Raw genomic sequence first — 17867 nt, 5'->3', positions numbered from 1 at the left:
TCCCAGCGGGAATCTTTGCAGTTACTCTAGCGCGTCTAAAAGTTACATAAGACGAAACTGTGTACCCTGTAAATTTACCCCTACCATATATTAGCTGTTAATATAGGAGAGATCGTTAAGGGGTCCAAAAAAATCTATCCTTAGAAAAACTCGAAATCGTCATATGGACCCATGCAACGAAGACTATCGTATCTCAAAAAACGTTACATTTGACTTACTATAATGGTATTATTAATTATTCTTTTTAAGCTTTATTTGGTAGAAAAGTATGGTAAATCAGGTATGAACTTTAAAGCAACAGTAAAGCATTTGCATGTGTATAGTAAGTTTAGTGACCCACACTCCTGGAAGCGAAAACTATATAGGCTATTGATTATGTATTTTAGAAAGGAACTACGACGTTAACGGGGTTTTATTGTTTCATACAGTCAATGGACCATTAAATATAAAAAAGCCACAGAGTGCTACCATTTAAAGGGGTGCGTTTTTGAGAAAGGGGTGAATTAGTCCCTAGGCACAGGGCGAATTAGGGTGAGTTCTATGCACTTTTGGTACAAACACGTCTACAGGAAAATTGTTCCAGTTTAAATTTACCATCGAAACATCATATTTTATTGTCAAAAATATTTTTTTACAAAAGTATATTCAAAAGAAAAGAAAGAAAAAAACACGAAAGATAGTAATTTTGTTTAAGGCCTCATAACTTTTTTCCACTGGAATATAGGTATAGGTATTGCTTCACAGAAAAAAAAACTTCCATCCTTCCTCTTTAAAATGACGTTTGGTAGAAGTCTCTGTGATTTATAGTTTCCCAAATATGATTTTTCAAATTTCGCCACTCACAGCGATTTTGACCCATTTTCCTTGTTACTTCTCAAACAATGTTCTGTAACTTTTTTCTACGTAGCTTTAGGTATTATGCAATGTACATTTAGGAAGAAATAAATATCAATTACTTTTAAAATGGTCTATTGTAGAAAGTTGTATGATGATCTTTAAACAATATGGTGGTTCAAAATTTTATACTTTTAATGATATTTGATATATTTTACGATTATTTTTATATAATTTCTCATTATAACTTTTTTTATTGTATATTTCGGTATATAGGGTGAGGCTGATAAAGATCCTATTAGAAATATCTCAAAAACTAATAGTAAGAGAATCATGAAAATTGGAATACAGGGGTTTTTAGGTATGAACTATTTAATGAAAATATTTTGGTCTCTTTTCTACTTCCGGTTATACCGGAAGTTGATTGTAACTTCTTTTTTTTTAATAGGACACCCTGTATATTTTTACATTTTTGGATTCTGCTCGATGTTTTCTTTCTTAAAATATGAGGTTTTGTGTTATTATATGAGGTAGTTTAAAAGATAATTACGATTTTTTATAAATTTTGTAGAAAACTTCACACCCTGTAGAATTGTAGCTCCATTTGTAGAACAAAAGCTCCATTTATGTTGAAGTGATTTTTAATATAGTCTGTTATTAGTAAACATTATTGATATAGCGAAATGTTTAATTTTAGTATACAGTGTTGGCCGAAACTCGGAATGAGTATTATCTTAGTTTTCTTAAATAGAACACCCTGTATTTTAGTATTGTAATGAAATGGTACTTTATAGTACTTTTTTATTTCTTAAGCAAATATATTTAAAAATTTAATTTTTGACCTTATTTATTTATCTAACCTATCACTGGAGTGTGCTATAAAGCTGGTTTTAGTTTCGTTATAATCGGCGTTCTGGGAAGATCGTAATTTACAGTTTATTATTTGTTGTGTCCGGTGGTGGACAATATACACCACGATTATAGTAATATAAGTAGTAATATAAGTACATCTTTCAATTGTTTTTTAGTCATTATGGCACAAAATATATTTTCTTTATAAACAATACTTTTCTCATGTAAAAAATCACGTTTCAAAAAATTTTTATTAGTAATTTTATTTATCATGGAATCAGATTCCAGTTATAAATCCCAATTGGCTTACTGAGAAGGAACTCCAAGTATTCGCTGATGTCGAATAAGGTTTATAACAAACAACTAAGTGTATTTAAAAAAATTAACAAATCCGCTGTTTTTAAGTGTATATCCTTGTGGCGTATAAAGTACGCCATACGTGTAGTTATGTTATAATTTGATGCGCCGGTAGTTAAAGGTTAAATATACTTACGCTTTAAATACTGAATTTAAGTTTTTGTAATACTTCGTAATATGTAATTATAAATTAATCTAAGCGCCATCTACACGATAATTGTGAAAGTATCCGAAGTAAGAAATTAATATTTCATTAATAGAACGTTAAAATGATTAGCAAAATCTTTAAAAAATTGATTACAATTTAATTACTTTTTTTCCTTGTAAACATTAAGCGATAACAATTAAATAATAAATTTAAAAATTACCGGTGAAAGTTGCATTAGTAATCCGCTAGGAGCGACACCAGCGAAGCTCAGAGCGTAAACTCTTCTAGAACAAAAAACATCTGAATCAGTTCCTCATTCGAAAAATTCATATTAGTAATGGTAGCGAAGCAACTGGAACTTCAAAAATAGTAGAATATTTAAGCAAAACAAACGTTTAAACATATTTAGTGTTAAAGTCATAACCAACTAGATAGAATATTTTATGTTTCTATTAATATTAAACACACCAACTATCTTAACTGAGTAAGTATTTTGATATATCAACCAGTATTAATAAATTAAGGGTGAGTCGAGATTAATATGTGTTTATTTTTGAAAAACTATTTTTGATTGAATATTTTCACGGCACAACTAATACAAATGTCACGTAACTTTTGTTTGGCTTAAAGAACTACGAATAACTTACAAATTAAAGCAGTTAGATATAGGGAATACTTAAGAATAAAAAAGTACTATAAAATATCATTTCATTACAATACGAAAATACAGGGTGTTCCATCTAAGACAACTCAGAGAATACTCATTCTGAGTTTCGACCAACCCTGTATACTAAAATTAAGAATTTCACTATAATATTAATTTTCAATAATCATAGACTATTGTAAATCACTTGAACATAAATGGAGTTTTTTTTATCAAATCAGTACAATTCTACAGGGTATAAAGTTTGCTACAAAATTTATAAAAATCCGTAATTATCTTTTAAACTACCCCGTATAATATAACAAAACCTCATATTTTAACCTTAAGAAAGAAGACATCGAGAAGAATCCAAAAATGTAAAAATATACAGGGTGCCCATTTAAAAAAAACGGAGTTACAATGAACTTCCGGTATAACCGGAAATAGCAAAGAGACCAACATATTTTTACTAAATAGTTCATACTTCAAAACCCCTGTATTCCAATTTTTATGATTTTCTTACCTTTAGTTCTCGAGATATTTCTAATAGGCCCTTTATTTGCCTCACCCTGTATACATTGTATAATAAAAAAGAAAGCTTATTTTCTTTATTTTAAAATGGTGCATTGTTAAAGATCCTAGGACTTTTTTTAAACAAGATATGCTTTTTCGAAATGTGACATATACAAATGCAATAGGTCCCACTAAGTTGGAACCATATGGAAAACTTTTTTATTGGGTATTAACTTTATGAAAATTATCTTTACAAAATGCTCTGCATAGTCTAAAACCTAAGATTCAATCATCAGATATAAAATTTTATCAATAGTGTACGAAGTATGTTAAAAAATATGAATATCGATCAAGAGTAAAGTACCTTTGTATGTCACAATATCGAAAAGTATTATTAGAGAAAGTTATTTGGAATTAAAAGTTATGTTATAATATGCAACTATATTCTTCTAACTCAAAGGAATAAAAAATCAATTAAAATTTTTCTTAAATTACAAATACCATTGGATATCCTACGGAATCTTGTTTAAAAATAGTCTTAGAATTTTTTGCCATACATACCTCATTTTAATGTAAAGAAAATAAGCTTTTTTTCCACAATGTATACAGTGAGCACGTAAAGGTTGGAATAAATTCATTTTCTCAAGAACTGACGATTTTGGAAAAAAATCCCGAAACAGGCCAATTTTTGTTTTTAAATTACGACTTTTTGGCATATATATCATACTAGTGACGTCACCCATCTGGGCGTGAAGACGTAATCGATGATTTTTTTAAATGAGAATAGGGGTCGTCTGATAGCTCATTTGAAATGTAATTGAATTCTTTATTCAGTAATATAAACATTAACATAATTATTTATACAGGGTGCCCAAAAAATTTTTTTTTGAATTAAAGTTATTGAAACAAAAAGAAGAATATGTGTAATTTATTTAATTCAAAATACATTTTACTGCTATCAGAAAACAGGAAAAAATGTTTATTTGGCAAATAAATATTGTTTTTTGCTTAAATTCAATATTAAAGCAGCCACCCACTAGCCTCGTGACAATTTGAACAATTAATTTAAGCGAAAAGCAATGATTATTTTGCAAATATACATTTTTTTTTTGTTTTCTGAGAGCAGTAAAATGTATTTTGAATTAAATAAATTACATACATTCTTCTTTTTATGCCAATAAATTGAATTCAAAACAATTTTTTTTGGACACCCTGTATAAATAATTATGTTAATGTTTATATTACTGAATAGAGAATTGAATTACCTTTCAAATGAGCTATCACACGACCCCTATTCTCATTTATAAAAAACATCGATGACGTCATCACGCCCAGATGGGTGAAGTCACTAGTATAATATATATGCCAAAAAGTCGTAATTTAAAAATAAAAATTGACCTCTTTCGGGATTTTTTTCCAAAATCGTCCGTTCTCGAGAAAATGAATTTATTCCAACCTTTACGTGCTCACTGTATACCTAAATATACAAGAAAGTCGTAATGAGAAATTTAAAAATAATCATTAAAAATATCAAAAATCATTAAAAGAATAAAATATTGAAAAATCATAACTTGCTTAAAAAGAGACATACAGCCTTATACAATAGACCATTTTAAAGTTAATTGACTTCTCTTTCGACTAAATGTACCATTACATATACCTAGAATTGCGTAGAAAAAAAATTACAGAATAATATTTGCGAAATAATGGGAAAAATCGCCCAAAATGCTGTGAGCGGCAACCTTTGAAAAATCCTCTTTCAAAAACTGTAAGTCCTAGAGACTTCTACCAAACTTCATTTTAACGAGGAAGGATGGATGTTATTTTTCGCTGAAACAATGCCTATACCTATATCCCCATGGAAAAATCTTATGGGGCAAAAAATCAAATTGCATTCTTTCGTGTTTTTTCTTGCTTTTCTTTTGAATATATTTTTGTAAAACCAAATATTTTTGACTTTTAAACGCACCCATTTAAATGGTAGCACTCCGCGGTTTTTTATCCGGTTAAAATCCCGTTAACGTTGTAGTTCCTTTTAGCTCTCTTATTTTGAACATAATCAATAGCCTAATAGAAAGTTGAGTTACTGTAGTCTTCGTTGCAAGAAACAGCGGAAAGTATTCCAAGTTTGAGTTAAACTGTTTGACTTACTATAGTTTTCTCTAGTTAGATTGTAATTTTAGTTATTTCGATTAACTATAAAAATGTTTTTTATTACTATTATTACAATTTTTTAAATAGTACTGTTTTGCTTCAATAAATCTGTTACTAGTAAATCTAGTTTAGAATAAGTATTTTTTCGGTAACTGTTTCGTCGAAAATCATAGTAAGTCTACAAAATTTAGCAAAAAATCTGTTTTTTGTTATGTTTGATCTGTGAAATTCCTTAAAACCTTTTATACATAATATAACAGAAATTTAAATTTGTAAGACGTATTCCTTCCAAAGATAACGTCATTTAGTGTTACTAAGTCTAGAGTAAGTATTATTTTTTCCTTAGTTACTTCGACGAAAACTATAGTAATTCTACTAGACAAGGCGAAAACCGCGGGTTCGTTGGGAAAAATATTCCCATGAGATTGTTTTTTATAATTACATTCGTGAGACATCCCAGAATAAGGTTCAAGAAGACGCCCACGTGGAAAGTGGAAAAAAAATTTTTTAACAATTTTTTTTAAATAAAATTGCAAAAATCAATATTTTTGGCCCGGACAATTTTTTGTAGGTTTGTAGGTTTTTTGGACCATTCTGCATAAAAAAGTCTCGTATAATTTTTCTCTAAAGTTGATTCTTTTTCGAGTTATAAGCAATTTAAAATTGAAAAAAACGAAAAATGGCGATTTTCAAGGCTTAATAACTCGGTTAAATGTTGTTATTATGAAAGTGAGAAAGTGACTAAATCAAAGTTTAATGCCCCCCCTACAAGATCCCGAAGAAATTTTTGTCATTATTTTATTACTAAGCTGTTATTTTTAAGTAATAATATTGAGCGCCATGCACGTGGTAGGCGGCCGGAAATGTGAGTTCAAGTAAGATGCACAATTGGACTGCCGGAGTGGCATCTCTCTCACACTCAGCAGTTACGTGTATGGCGCTCAATATTATTACTTAAAAATAACTGCTTAGTAATGAAATAATGACAAAAATTTCTTCGGGATCTTGTAGGGGGGCATTAAACTTTGATTTAGTCACTTTCTGACTTTCATAATAATAACTTTTAACCGAGTTATTAAGCCTTGAAAATAGACATTTTTCGTTTTTTTTTTCAATTTTAAATTGCTTATAACTTGAAAACGATCAATTTAAAAAAAATTATAGACCTCTTTTATCCAGAATGGTCCAAAAAACCTACAAAAAAATTGTCCGGGCCAAAAATATTGATTTTTGCAATTTGATTAAAAAAAATTGTTAATTTAATTATGCAACAAAATCTCATGGGAATATTTTTCCCAACGAACCCGCCGTTTTCGGCTTGTCTATACAAGATTTAGCAAGAAAAATGTGTTTTTTGTTATCTTTGATTTGTGAATTCCCTTAAAACCCTTTATCCCTTAAACGCCCAACCTTTTTTAGGTTCCATGTATGCCCAAGGGTGGGTAAAAAATGTCCACCTCGAAAATAGCTAATATATTTATTGAGAGTTGTTGGAATTGAATTAAACCTAAGAATCTTATGCTTAACCCGCGAGTAGTCGCGCGGTGAGATAGAATCTCAATTTTTATCCGTTTTCGCGATAACTTGATGAAAAATTTTGCAATTTTAAAAAAATTTCGTAAGTGCCTCGAGGAAGGGTGTAGTAATGCGTAGGAATTTTTTTTTCTTTTTCTTTTTGTGGAATTTATGGCTTTGGGGAGAGCCAATTAGCTTTAACCCGCGAGTAGTCGCGCCGTTAGATAGAATCTCACATTTCATCCTTTTTCGTAATACAGTAAAACCTGTCAGTAACGGCCACTAAAAATGAAAGAACTATTGGCCGATATAGAAAGGTGGCCGGTATTGCTAGTTTTGTAGTTTACATATAATTGGTTTGGGAAATTTTTAACTGGCCGTTAGGACAGGTGGCCGATGTTGGCAGGTGTCCGTTAATACAGATTTTACTATACAGTAAAATTTGTCAGCAACGGCCACTAAAAATGAAAGAACTATTGGCCGATATAGATAATAGATATAGATATAGATATAGATATAGATAGACAATAATTCGTCCCACAATAACGTATGGAAGCGAAACATGGACTCTGAATCAGCGGGAAACAACAAAATTACTGGTACTTGAAAGAAAGATACTGCGGACTATCTATGGGCCTTGCAGAGAAGAGACAACAGGAGAATGGAGAAGAAGACACAATGATGAACTCCAGACAATATACGGAGATGAAAACATAGTACGCTACATTAAATCAAACAGAATACGATGGGCAGGTCACGTACTAAGATCAAGTGACGAAAGACTTCTAAACGCCACATTCTGGGAAAGGCCCGATGGAAAAAGGTCAGTTGGTCGCCCAAGAAAGAGATGGAAGGACGCAGTAGCCAGCGATCTACGCAAAATGGGAGTACAGCAATGGGAAATAGCTGCTCAGGACCGACAACAATGGAGGGAAATAGTAAACGCGGCCAGGACTCACATAGAGTTGTAGAGCCAAATGATGATGATGATTGGCCGATATAGAAAGGTGGACGATATTGCCAGTTTTTGTAGTCTACATATAATTGGTTTGGGAAATTTTTAAACTGGCCGTTATGACAGGTGGCCGATGTTGGCAGGTGGCCGTTAACACAGGTTTTTTTAATAAAATTGTTAGAAATATATATTTTCAGTATAAAAAGTAGATAAAAATAGTACAAAATAAAAATTTGTTTTAAATTCCTATTTTGAGAATCTCACATGCGACTATCGACGTTACAGAAGTGAGCGCGACTACTCCCGGGTTAATAAACACAGGATCTTCTAAAATAATAATATAAACAATTTACAAACCTTACAACAAAATTACAATGTACATCAAAATTAATATACCAGTAAAAGCCAGTAATTCAGATTTGTCGATTTTCTCCACATTCTTCCTTTCAGCCTCGTTATTGGCGGATAATTATGTCGATTACGTAATTATACGTCGATAATTATATGGATTATGTTTCTACCATCAAGAAATAATATAGAAACCTTTAGTAATAAGTTTTACCAAGAGTGTACTTTTTGTGCCCACCCATATTTAACTCAAGATATTACTTTTAATTTCAAAAATATGGGTAGAACCAAATTAACATTCGATAAGGGGCTGTCTTTTTAACAATGTATATATTTTTTGAAAAATTTTTAAACACGTAATAAATATGTTACAAAGGGAATACGCATTAGGTGGATATTTTTTACCCACCCTTGGGCGTTTAAGGGTTAAGTCAGGGGCGTGCGGTAAAATTTGAAAAAGGGGAAGCAATTTAAAAAAAAATTGTAAAAACACCTATTTATAAAGTAATTCAATTCTTCTACCTAAACGAAACTCTCGGTCATCAAAATTCTTAAACCTATTTTCCATTCGTTGGCATATTTGATCTAAAATCTGATAGTATTATAGACTGTAATAGTCGGCGGTAGCACTATTGGACATCTCCAATATTATCAGTGCGTATGCGTTTCCTTTTAGGCTCAAAATTTCTTGCCATCATATTATTCCAACATTCTTCAGTCATCTCTCTCTTTTTGTTAATAACATCTTTAAATTCGCTAACTTTTTTTACACAGAAACCAATCTCGTTTATCTTGCATTGCAATACATTAAATAAGTTATTTGAGAATGTAAATATTTCTGAAAAATTCAAAGTTAAAAAACTCCAACAATCCTCTCGAGATATTTTATGGTTTCTGTATCCCACTTTTCATATTTTCGCCATTCTCAAAACCCTAATACATATATTTATATAAATATTTAGTAATTATAATATAAATAATTCTATTATATTTATTTATATAAATAATGAAATAAAATCAATCTCCATAATTCCACAAAATCAGTCGACGAAGCCCGTCATTGTCAAATGATGGTAAATCCCATTTAAATTCACGAAAAGAGCTCCTTGTATGCAGTTGAAAAAATTGCTCAAGCAAGCAATTTGATTTAACCCGACCTGTGGGAATGTCCACCCTCTCTAAAGAGTACATTCGGGTGTAACAATTCATTGGGGCGAGGTGTTTTGACCCGAGTGTAAACAGGGATCACCCCATCTCGCTCCAATGCCCCAGGCCATCCCTTTCCCCCCCATAGCACGCTGATTCGCGATGAGGGCACAACTATCGTAGCCAAATGCTCTTCACAATGGAATCCTGGGTAATAAGATTCCATGTGGTACCCTAATCGAATGCAAAAATCTTAGGCTCAGCGTGATGCGCTCTATGCCTTTATCGTCTTACTGAAAAAATTGCTTATAAGCGAAGATATTCCCGAAATTTAAACTCGCCACTCTGCGTGTAACCCCGGTGATTTTTACATTGGCTGAGGAGAAGCAAATTTGAAATCAGATTATCTGCCGACATGACTCCGAAGACCAACGTAGAAATACGATCATGGCCTATGGGTCCGAGTATTCCATTGCCTTGTTATTTACTGTATGACAAAATATAGTAAAATACCTTTGTCTTTTCTTATTAGTTACTGCTTGTATTACATAATTAAATATTCTTTTATGCAACTTAAAATCCTGCTTCTGCTTATGTGTTTGTTCAATTTTTTTTAAATAATCTCAGTTACTCAGTTGGTACGGTGTTACCTACGGAAAACAAGGGAAGCAATGCTTCCCTTGCTTCCATGGACCGCACGCCCTTGGGTTAAGTATAATATATCAGAAATTTCAGTGTGTAAGGAGTATTTGTTCCAAAGATATCGTCATTTCTTACAGCGAACTCCGTACGAAAAATTTTCAAACGCGATTATCACAGTTCAACCAAAATTGAGTTACAGTCTTTGTTGCATGGGTCGATATTAACACGTTAGTCGCCCAAATGATGCGAAAAATATCTTACCCCCAGGCCCAATTAAGACAGACCTTAATGTTCATACTAGTAGTGAAGGTTGCCTTATGGGTGTCAGAGCGTGTACAACCATAAGATCTGAAACCCAACTGTTGGGTGTCATGGCGATTAACGTGTTAAATAAGGTAAGTTAAGTATATGCAAATGAGTCTATATTTAAAAAATCTGACGATTTGTTCCACAAAAAAAACGAATATTTAGCGAAATGAACGTCAGATCGAAAAACTACAAAATACGTGTTCAATATTTTTCAAAAATCTATTGAAGGATACCATACACGACCCCCGATGGAGAGGGGTATATTTAAAATTTTGAATAGGAACCCCGCGGTATTTTTGCGAAATGAACATCAGATCGAAAAATCGAAAAATACAGGTATTAAATATTTTTGAAAAATCTATCTAATGACACCAAACACGGCAACACACGATGGTGTGGTGGGGGGTTACTTTATAATCTTAAATAGGAGCCCCCATTTTTATTGCACATTTTAATTACATATGTTGTAAAAATACGTAATATTTATTCGAGACACTTTTCAGAATTAAGGATAAATGGCGCTATAATCGAAAAAAAAACGATTGTGGAAATGGAAACTGAAATTCAAAAATGAAAATTCCCATTGAAAACTGAAAACTTAGCTTATCTTTTTTTGGTTTTAGGACCCAATCTTCACAACTCAATAGATCCCCATAACGCTTTCATTCATCTATTCATTCATTAAGCATTACCATCCCTAGGGATTATAGCCATGGCGATCAAAATAATATTCTTGGGTGAGATGGATTACTCCTCTGTCATTTACAGCTTTCTGTGTGTCTTTGCTCTTCTCGTGAGTCTTTTCACTTTTTTTTTCTGATCTTACACTGAACTTTCCAGTCTTTCACATTAATTGCTCTTATGTCTGTTTCTACATCATCCAGCCATCTTCTTCTGGGCCTTACTCTACACCTTTTTTTTCGTCTTTAAAGAGGTGGGGTCTGGAATCTTCAAAAGACACCTCAGTCCAGAACGCCGCCTGACTGACCTTAGTGCAGGATTCATTCTTCGTAGTACCAGCGATAGTTCCCGAGGTGCTTTAAAACGCTCTCTCGTCGCCGAGGCTACGCCGAATGCCTACCTGCTAAACCAGACCCTCCTCTGTCATCCAGCGCTCCGAAAACGGAATGGCCGCTGCAAGGTCGACATCGCTTCCGAAGCACTTTACCTTCATTTATCCATAGACTGTAAGCAAGGAGGCCCTTCATTTTCCCCGTTCCCCCCCTTTTTTGGTCCCAATATTGGGCTTTTTTTTATTTAGAGCTTCTTTCCCACAGTCTGTCTCATACAATATATCTCACTTATTCGCCTCTAGTCAAAACTTGTTCCCTCTGCCTTCTACTCACCATATATTTCCCTCTCACCCCTATCGTTGGTACAGCTGTTTTTCCTCCTCTTCTTTCTTCTTGATCACTACATGGATATAGTTGTGTATGCTAGTCCAACCAGTTTTATTTTCAATCATTCTCTCAATCATTTCTCGCACTGTCACAAAATTCACACCTGTCTCTCTTTCCATTCTATTTCTTTCTACTATCCATCTGTTGCACTCTAGCATCGTATGTATAACAGTGTCCGGGTGTCTGCAGTATAGATATTCATCAGTGTCAGGCTTTCCAAACCTAGGGAGGTAGGCTCTAAAACACCCGTGTCCTGTGAGCACCTGCGTCAGGAAATAGTCCAGTCGCCTGTGACCACAGTCCATCCAATCTTTTAAGTTAGGAAGCAACATCTTTGTCCACTGTGCCACATGCTCCATGTTGTTAAATTCTTGCTGCCATCTTTTAATTGACCTTTCTCTTTCCTGTCTTCTCTCGGCCATAGTAAGCTCAAGGTCTCTTCTCTCATACAGTTCTTTTCTTTCTACTACCAACACATGCAGCGGAACACATCCAGTGATGGCCCACAAGGCTGCGGCAGACACAGTCCTGTAGGCGCATGCCACTCGCAGCAGACTTGTTCTGTCCACTCGTGTAATGAGCCCCCTGTAGGCCCGTATCCCTACCGCCTCACTCCAGACTGGGGCCGCATAGAGGACGATTGACTGTACAACACCGTGCAAGGCCCTCCTTCTTTCGGATTTGGGTCCTCCAATGTTGGTCATCACCCTCCCCAACGCAGCCGCACTGTTTTCAGCCTTCCGGGTCACCACCTGCACGTGCTCCCCCCATTTTCCATTCTGGTGCAACGTCACTCCTAGGTACTTTACGTGTTTCTTGGTTGTTAGACACGCTCCTGCACATTGTAGCTCCACACTTTGCCTGTTCCTTTTCCCCTTCAGAATGATGGCCTCGGTCTTCTCTGCCTGCTTACTCTACACCTGGGCCATAGTGGTGTCCAGTTAAGTAGCTTTCTCAAGATATCTGATTATGTGTGTCTCTATATATGTCCTATCCATTCTAATCGAAGCGATTTTATGTATCTGACTATATTTTCTCTCTTTAATTCGTCCTTAATTTCGATATTTGTTTTCATTCGTATTTCTCTCTGTCTTGTTACATTGTGGCTCAGTATTGATCTCATCATTTTTCTTTAAAATTCAGAATACTATTTTCATCTTCCTTGGTAACTGTTGTTGTTTCCATCCCTTTTGTAACAACAGGTCTTATTAAGGTCTTATAGTTTCACCTTCGCTCTTCCTTCAGAATTCCTTCCTCTGTTCTCTCTTTTTCAGTTTTCTTTATTATTACTCCCAAGTAGCTAAAGGTGGATACAGTTTGAAATTTATGGTTGTGTGTTATTAGATATTTCTGAGTTGTTTTGCCATCCTTCTCTATTTTCATGTATTTTGTTTTTTGCTGGTTTATCTCTTGCCCTATTCTCTTCGCTTCCTTATCTAATTTTTCAACTGCTTTTCTAAGTGTCATCTTCGTAATCGCTAGGATCACTAAATCATCTGCATAGGCTACATAAACCTTTAATAACTGCAAATTTAGCATACTTGCCTCCCCCACTATTAAACAAGTTTTGTACAGTTTGTAAAAAATCAACAAATAGATGAGGCTATCAGAGTAACAGTAGCCGAACCCATAATTTTACCAAAACGCTTTTATTACATTAAAGTTATTCCTTATTTAAGTATTTTCAAATGCAAAACTAAATTTCTACGGAATTCGAGGTATTTCTTTAGATTGGTTCCAATCTTACTTGGATGATAGGAAACAACTGGTTAGAGCAAATGATACAGACTCTAGTCTCAAAAACATTGTATGTGGGGTACCTCAAGGTTCAGTATTGGGTCCTCTACTTTTCCTTATCTTTATTAATGACATCACTAGTTTAAAAATCGATGGAAAAGTCTTTCTTTTTGCTGATGATACCAGTATCACTTGGAGCAACTCTTCATGCTACTATAACTTCTGATCTACATACAATAAAAACCTGGTCTGACTCTAATTTACTCTCGTTTAACGTAGATAAAACAGTAGCATTGTCTTATAAAGGAGTCCTTCAACCCTTACCTCTTAATAACAGCCAGATCAGTACCGTTTATTCGGTAAAATTTCTTGGTATTTTTTTAGACAGAAACCTTAAATGGTCCCACCATATCGATTTGTTAAGGAAGAAACTATCCTCAGCTTGCTATGCTATAAGATCTGTTTCGAATGAACTCAATTTAGCATCTTCCAAAATAACATATTTTTCTTTGTTCGAGTCACATCTTCGTTATGGTCTTCCTTTTTGGGGTTCTGGTACAGCTGCCCAATTCGATGTTATTTTCAAATTACAAAAAAGAGCAATTAGATATCTGTTTGGCCTCAGAAGAACAACACATTGCAGAAGTTACTTCAAAGATCACAGAATTTTAACCCTTCCATCTTTGTATATTTTAGAAACTGTTTGCTTAATTCGTAAACATCTACATGTCTTTCCACCAAGACCTAATCATGACTACTTCACGAGAAATTCTACGTTTGACGTCTATATGCCGACCCCGTCCTCTGAGTTAGTAAAGAAATCTATATTATATTCCGCAAAAAAACTTTACAACCATCTCCCTCTACAACTTAAATCTGCAGCATCTTTCCCCAAATTCCGTAAACTGACAAAAGCCTACCTATCTGAAAGACCATATTATTCAGTAGAAGATTTTCTTAATCAATAACTAAGAAATTACAGTACCCTTTGCACAAGTAGTATTTTTATTATCATTTTTTTGTCTATATTTGGGTGTCATATGCAGCAGCTTAACTTTAAAACTTATTAATTACTAGGTAGACTATGCATTTGCAATTTACTTAAATTTTGCAATTGATTACTTCTGTTTAACTTCATTATTATTGTTATTATTGTAAATAAATTGACGATTTATGTAATTTTAGTAAATTGGATTGTTATTGTTTTGTTTTCTTGACTTTTTATAAGCTTTGTCGATAAAATTGTTAGTCCAAGTAATGAAGCTCAAAAGAGGACAAAACCTCGCAATTTTTACAGAATGGATCGATTTGCTTGAAAATTTGGGAATAAGTTGTAGATAGTCCAAGGATCAGAATCTATATGAAGCCGAAAGGCGCTTTTACCATGGGGGCGGTTGCCACCCCATCTCGGGGGTGGAAATTTTTTATTTATTTTGACCGCAAAATTTGATAAAAACATTCATTTTAAGCAAAAAACATTCTATACATTTTTTTGATAAAATTAATAGTCTTCTATTTATTCGCTATCAAAAGTGTTAGTTTTATATCGAAAAAATCAATGTCTTTAATCAGTTTTCTGCTAATAACTCAAAAAGTTATCGTTTTATCAAAACAACTTTGCTTAACAAAAATGTACCTTTTGAAATAATAAACAAAATCCTGTTTTTAATTTGGTTTAAGACCCATAGTAATCTAGCTATACTTTACTATATGTTAGCTCTTCTTCGTCAAATGCTAAATATTGTAGTTTCAAAATCAAAAGACGGGAAAAATATGCATTTTTCGAGGATAACTTGTTCAAACTAATTTAAAGTAATTAAAAATATCTATCTCCAGAAATAAAAAAAATAGTCTCTACCTCAAAAATTAAGCGACTTATGATGACAAGAAAATCATTCCCTATTTTTTCAGCGAAAAAGTGATCGGAAACTTCTCCCTACTCACCACTGCAATTAAAATTAGTCATTGGCCTTATTTGGTCTTCTTTACTAATGTATTGTTAATAGATTCTAGAGGTTTAACCGGCTTAGAATGATTAGTTTTTAAAAAAATGGCATTAAAAGCGAATAACGAAATTTGTAGTTTGGTAAAAAAATGCCTTTTCTTCAGAATAGAAAGATTAGCATCAGAGATACGAAAAAATATTTCAATATAAAATTGTAGCTTATTTAATTCCCAAGAATATACTTCCAAAAAATTTTTTTCTACGGCAAAAATTGAGTGAGTTATTGACAATTAAATCTTGTAATAACATGCAAAAACCATCTTTACCAATCCTTTCAAAGTCACCTCTTTTTACGACTGAGGATTTTAAAAGGATTTAATATTAATAGCCTTATAGACCTTGTAAAAACATACAATATACTTTTATACCGAACTTTCTAGGATAAAAAATAAAAAAAATTCGGTTAAAAAAGCAATATATTTTTTTGAAAAAAAAAAGGAGAAATCCAATTGGAAGCATAATAATGTAAGCTAGCGGTGTTTTAGTCATTGTTCTTATTTATTCTTCTTTATTTATGTATTATTAATCGATTCCAGACGGTTTGCTGGCTTAGAATGGTTAGTTTTAAAAAAAAAACTGGAGTTAAAAGCGAATAACGAATTTTTGTAGTTTGGTAAAAAATGCCATTTTCTTCAGAATAGAAAGATTAGCATCAGAGATACGAAAAAATGTTTAAATATGAAATTGTAGGTTATTTAATTCCCAAGAACTTGGTTTTGAAAAAAATTTTTCTACGGCAAAAATTGACAGAATTGTAAATGAGTATAATATCAAAAAACATTGATTTTTGCGATATAAAACTAACACGTTCGATAGCGAATAAATCGAAAAGTATTAATTTTATCAAAAAAATGTATATAATATTTTTTGCTTAAAATGAATGTTTTTATCAACTTTTGCGGTCAGAATATAATAAAAAATATGCACCCCCGAGATGGGGTGGCAACCACCCCCATGGTAAAAGCGCCTTTCGGCATCATATAGATTTTAATTCTTGGACTATCCACTACTTATTCTCACAATTTCAAGCAAATCGATGCATTCTGTAAAAACTGCGAAGTGAAAAGCTTCGGTTCCTGGACTATGTACAATTTTTCATGACAATAAAGCATATTTCTATTCTATTCTATTCTAGAGTGGCTCAAGCAATCAATGCCAATCCAACCAATGCAAAAAACGACAAAAAATAATACCTTCAACAGCCGACGCAATATCATCTTCGAAGCTTGAATTCCCTCTAGTTGATTCATATTTCCTCTTTGTGTTTGATATTAACTACAAGAATACATGTTTTTGTCATTATTGTCATTTTTACAAAAACCACTTATAGTTTATCCCAAAACCCTTTTTCAGTGTGTCATTAATTTTGACGCAATAATGAAAGAATGTCGCGAAAAGCTGGCATTTTAGTTAAATCTGACAATTGTTAGAATATTTATATTTATGTTTATATAAATTTCAGTATTTGTATAAATATTTTCCAGACTATTAATATTTAAAATATTTTACGGAAATATTAAATAAATAAGTAATATAGAATATAATTTCACCACAAAATGTCCGAATATACCAATGACATAAAACATTTATATTTACGTCGTTGACAAATTTCTAACCTAGAATATCGATCGTCATTTTATCCGTTAACATTGTGAAAATACTGTCACGATAGATTGCTTTCATTTCAAATTCTACATATTTATTTGCATCATGCATTGGTTATCTATTTAGAGTATGTATTGTAATTATACATCTACAGGGTGATTTTTATTAGTTGGGTAAAGCTCAATAGCTCCGCTATAGTAATAGATAGCAATAAAAGTTAATAACAAAAATTTTAGCCACCTTTGAGCTGCACATTACAAAATTGGTTAGAATGTTACAGGGTGTTCGATTACACAGTGGCAGACCAAACTTTTGATTTTTTAAATGAAATACCCTATATTTTATTCTAAATTCGAAATCCTGTTAACTTCTCCATCACAAAAATATAAAGGTTTGTTATGTTATACAGGGTATTTACAAAGTTATAACCAATTTTATATGAAAATCGTAACAAGTTGAACTCCCTGTATAAATAAAAATAAGCAAAACGGCAATGGTTGGTTAATGACATATTTTTTTACATATTGTCAGAATTTTCAAGAATTATTAATATTGCTAATTTTCTTTATATCAAATACAGGGTGAGTCAAAACGCAAGTACATTATTTTCTCAGTTTTTTAAATCGAGCACCCTGTATTTTATATCACTATTGAAAAGTACGATTAGCGTACTTTAATTTTTAGATAACATTTCCTATGTTTAA

At 32.6% G+C, this 17867-nt stretch overlaps 1 protein-coding gene across 1 annotated transcript in view; it reads right to left on the bottom strand.

Moving 5' to 3' along the window:
• LOC126882332 (cytochrome P450 4C1-like) overlaps positions 1-17867 on the bottom strand; it is a 271597-nt gene that overhangs the window by 87816 nt on the left and 165914 nt on the right. The window contains exon 7 of the mRNA XM_050647208.1: positions 16752-16833. Within this exon, the coding sequence (XP_050503165.1) occupies positions 16752-16833 (82 nt within the window). The remainder of the gene's footprint in view (positions 1-16751; positions 16834-17867) is intronic.

The sequence above is a fragment of the Diabrotica virgifera genome, chromosome 3 (assembly GCF_917563875.1).
Source record: "Diabrotica virgifera virgifera chromosome 3, PGI_DIABVI_V3a".
NCBI classification, from domain to species: domain Eukaryota; kingdom Metazoa; phylum Arthropoda; class Insecta; order Coleoptera; family Chrysomelidae; genus Diabrotica; species Diabrotica virgifera.
Note: the sequence above shows the minus strand (reverse complement) of the source record. Positions and strands in the feature narration are given on the sequence as shown.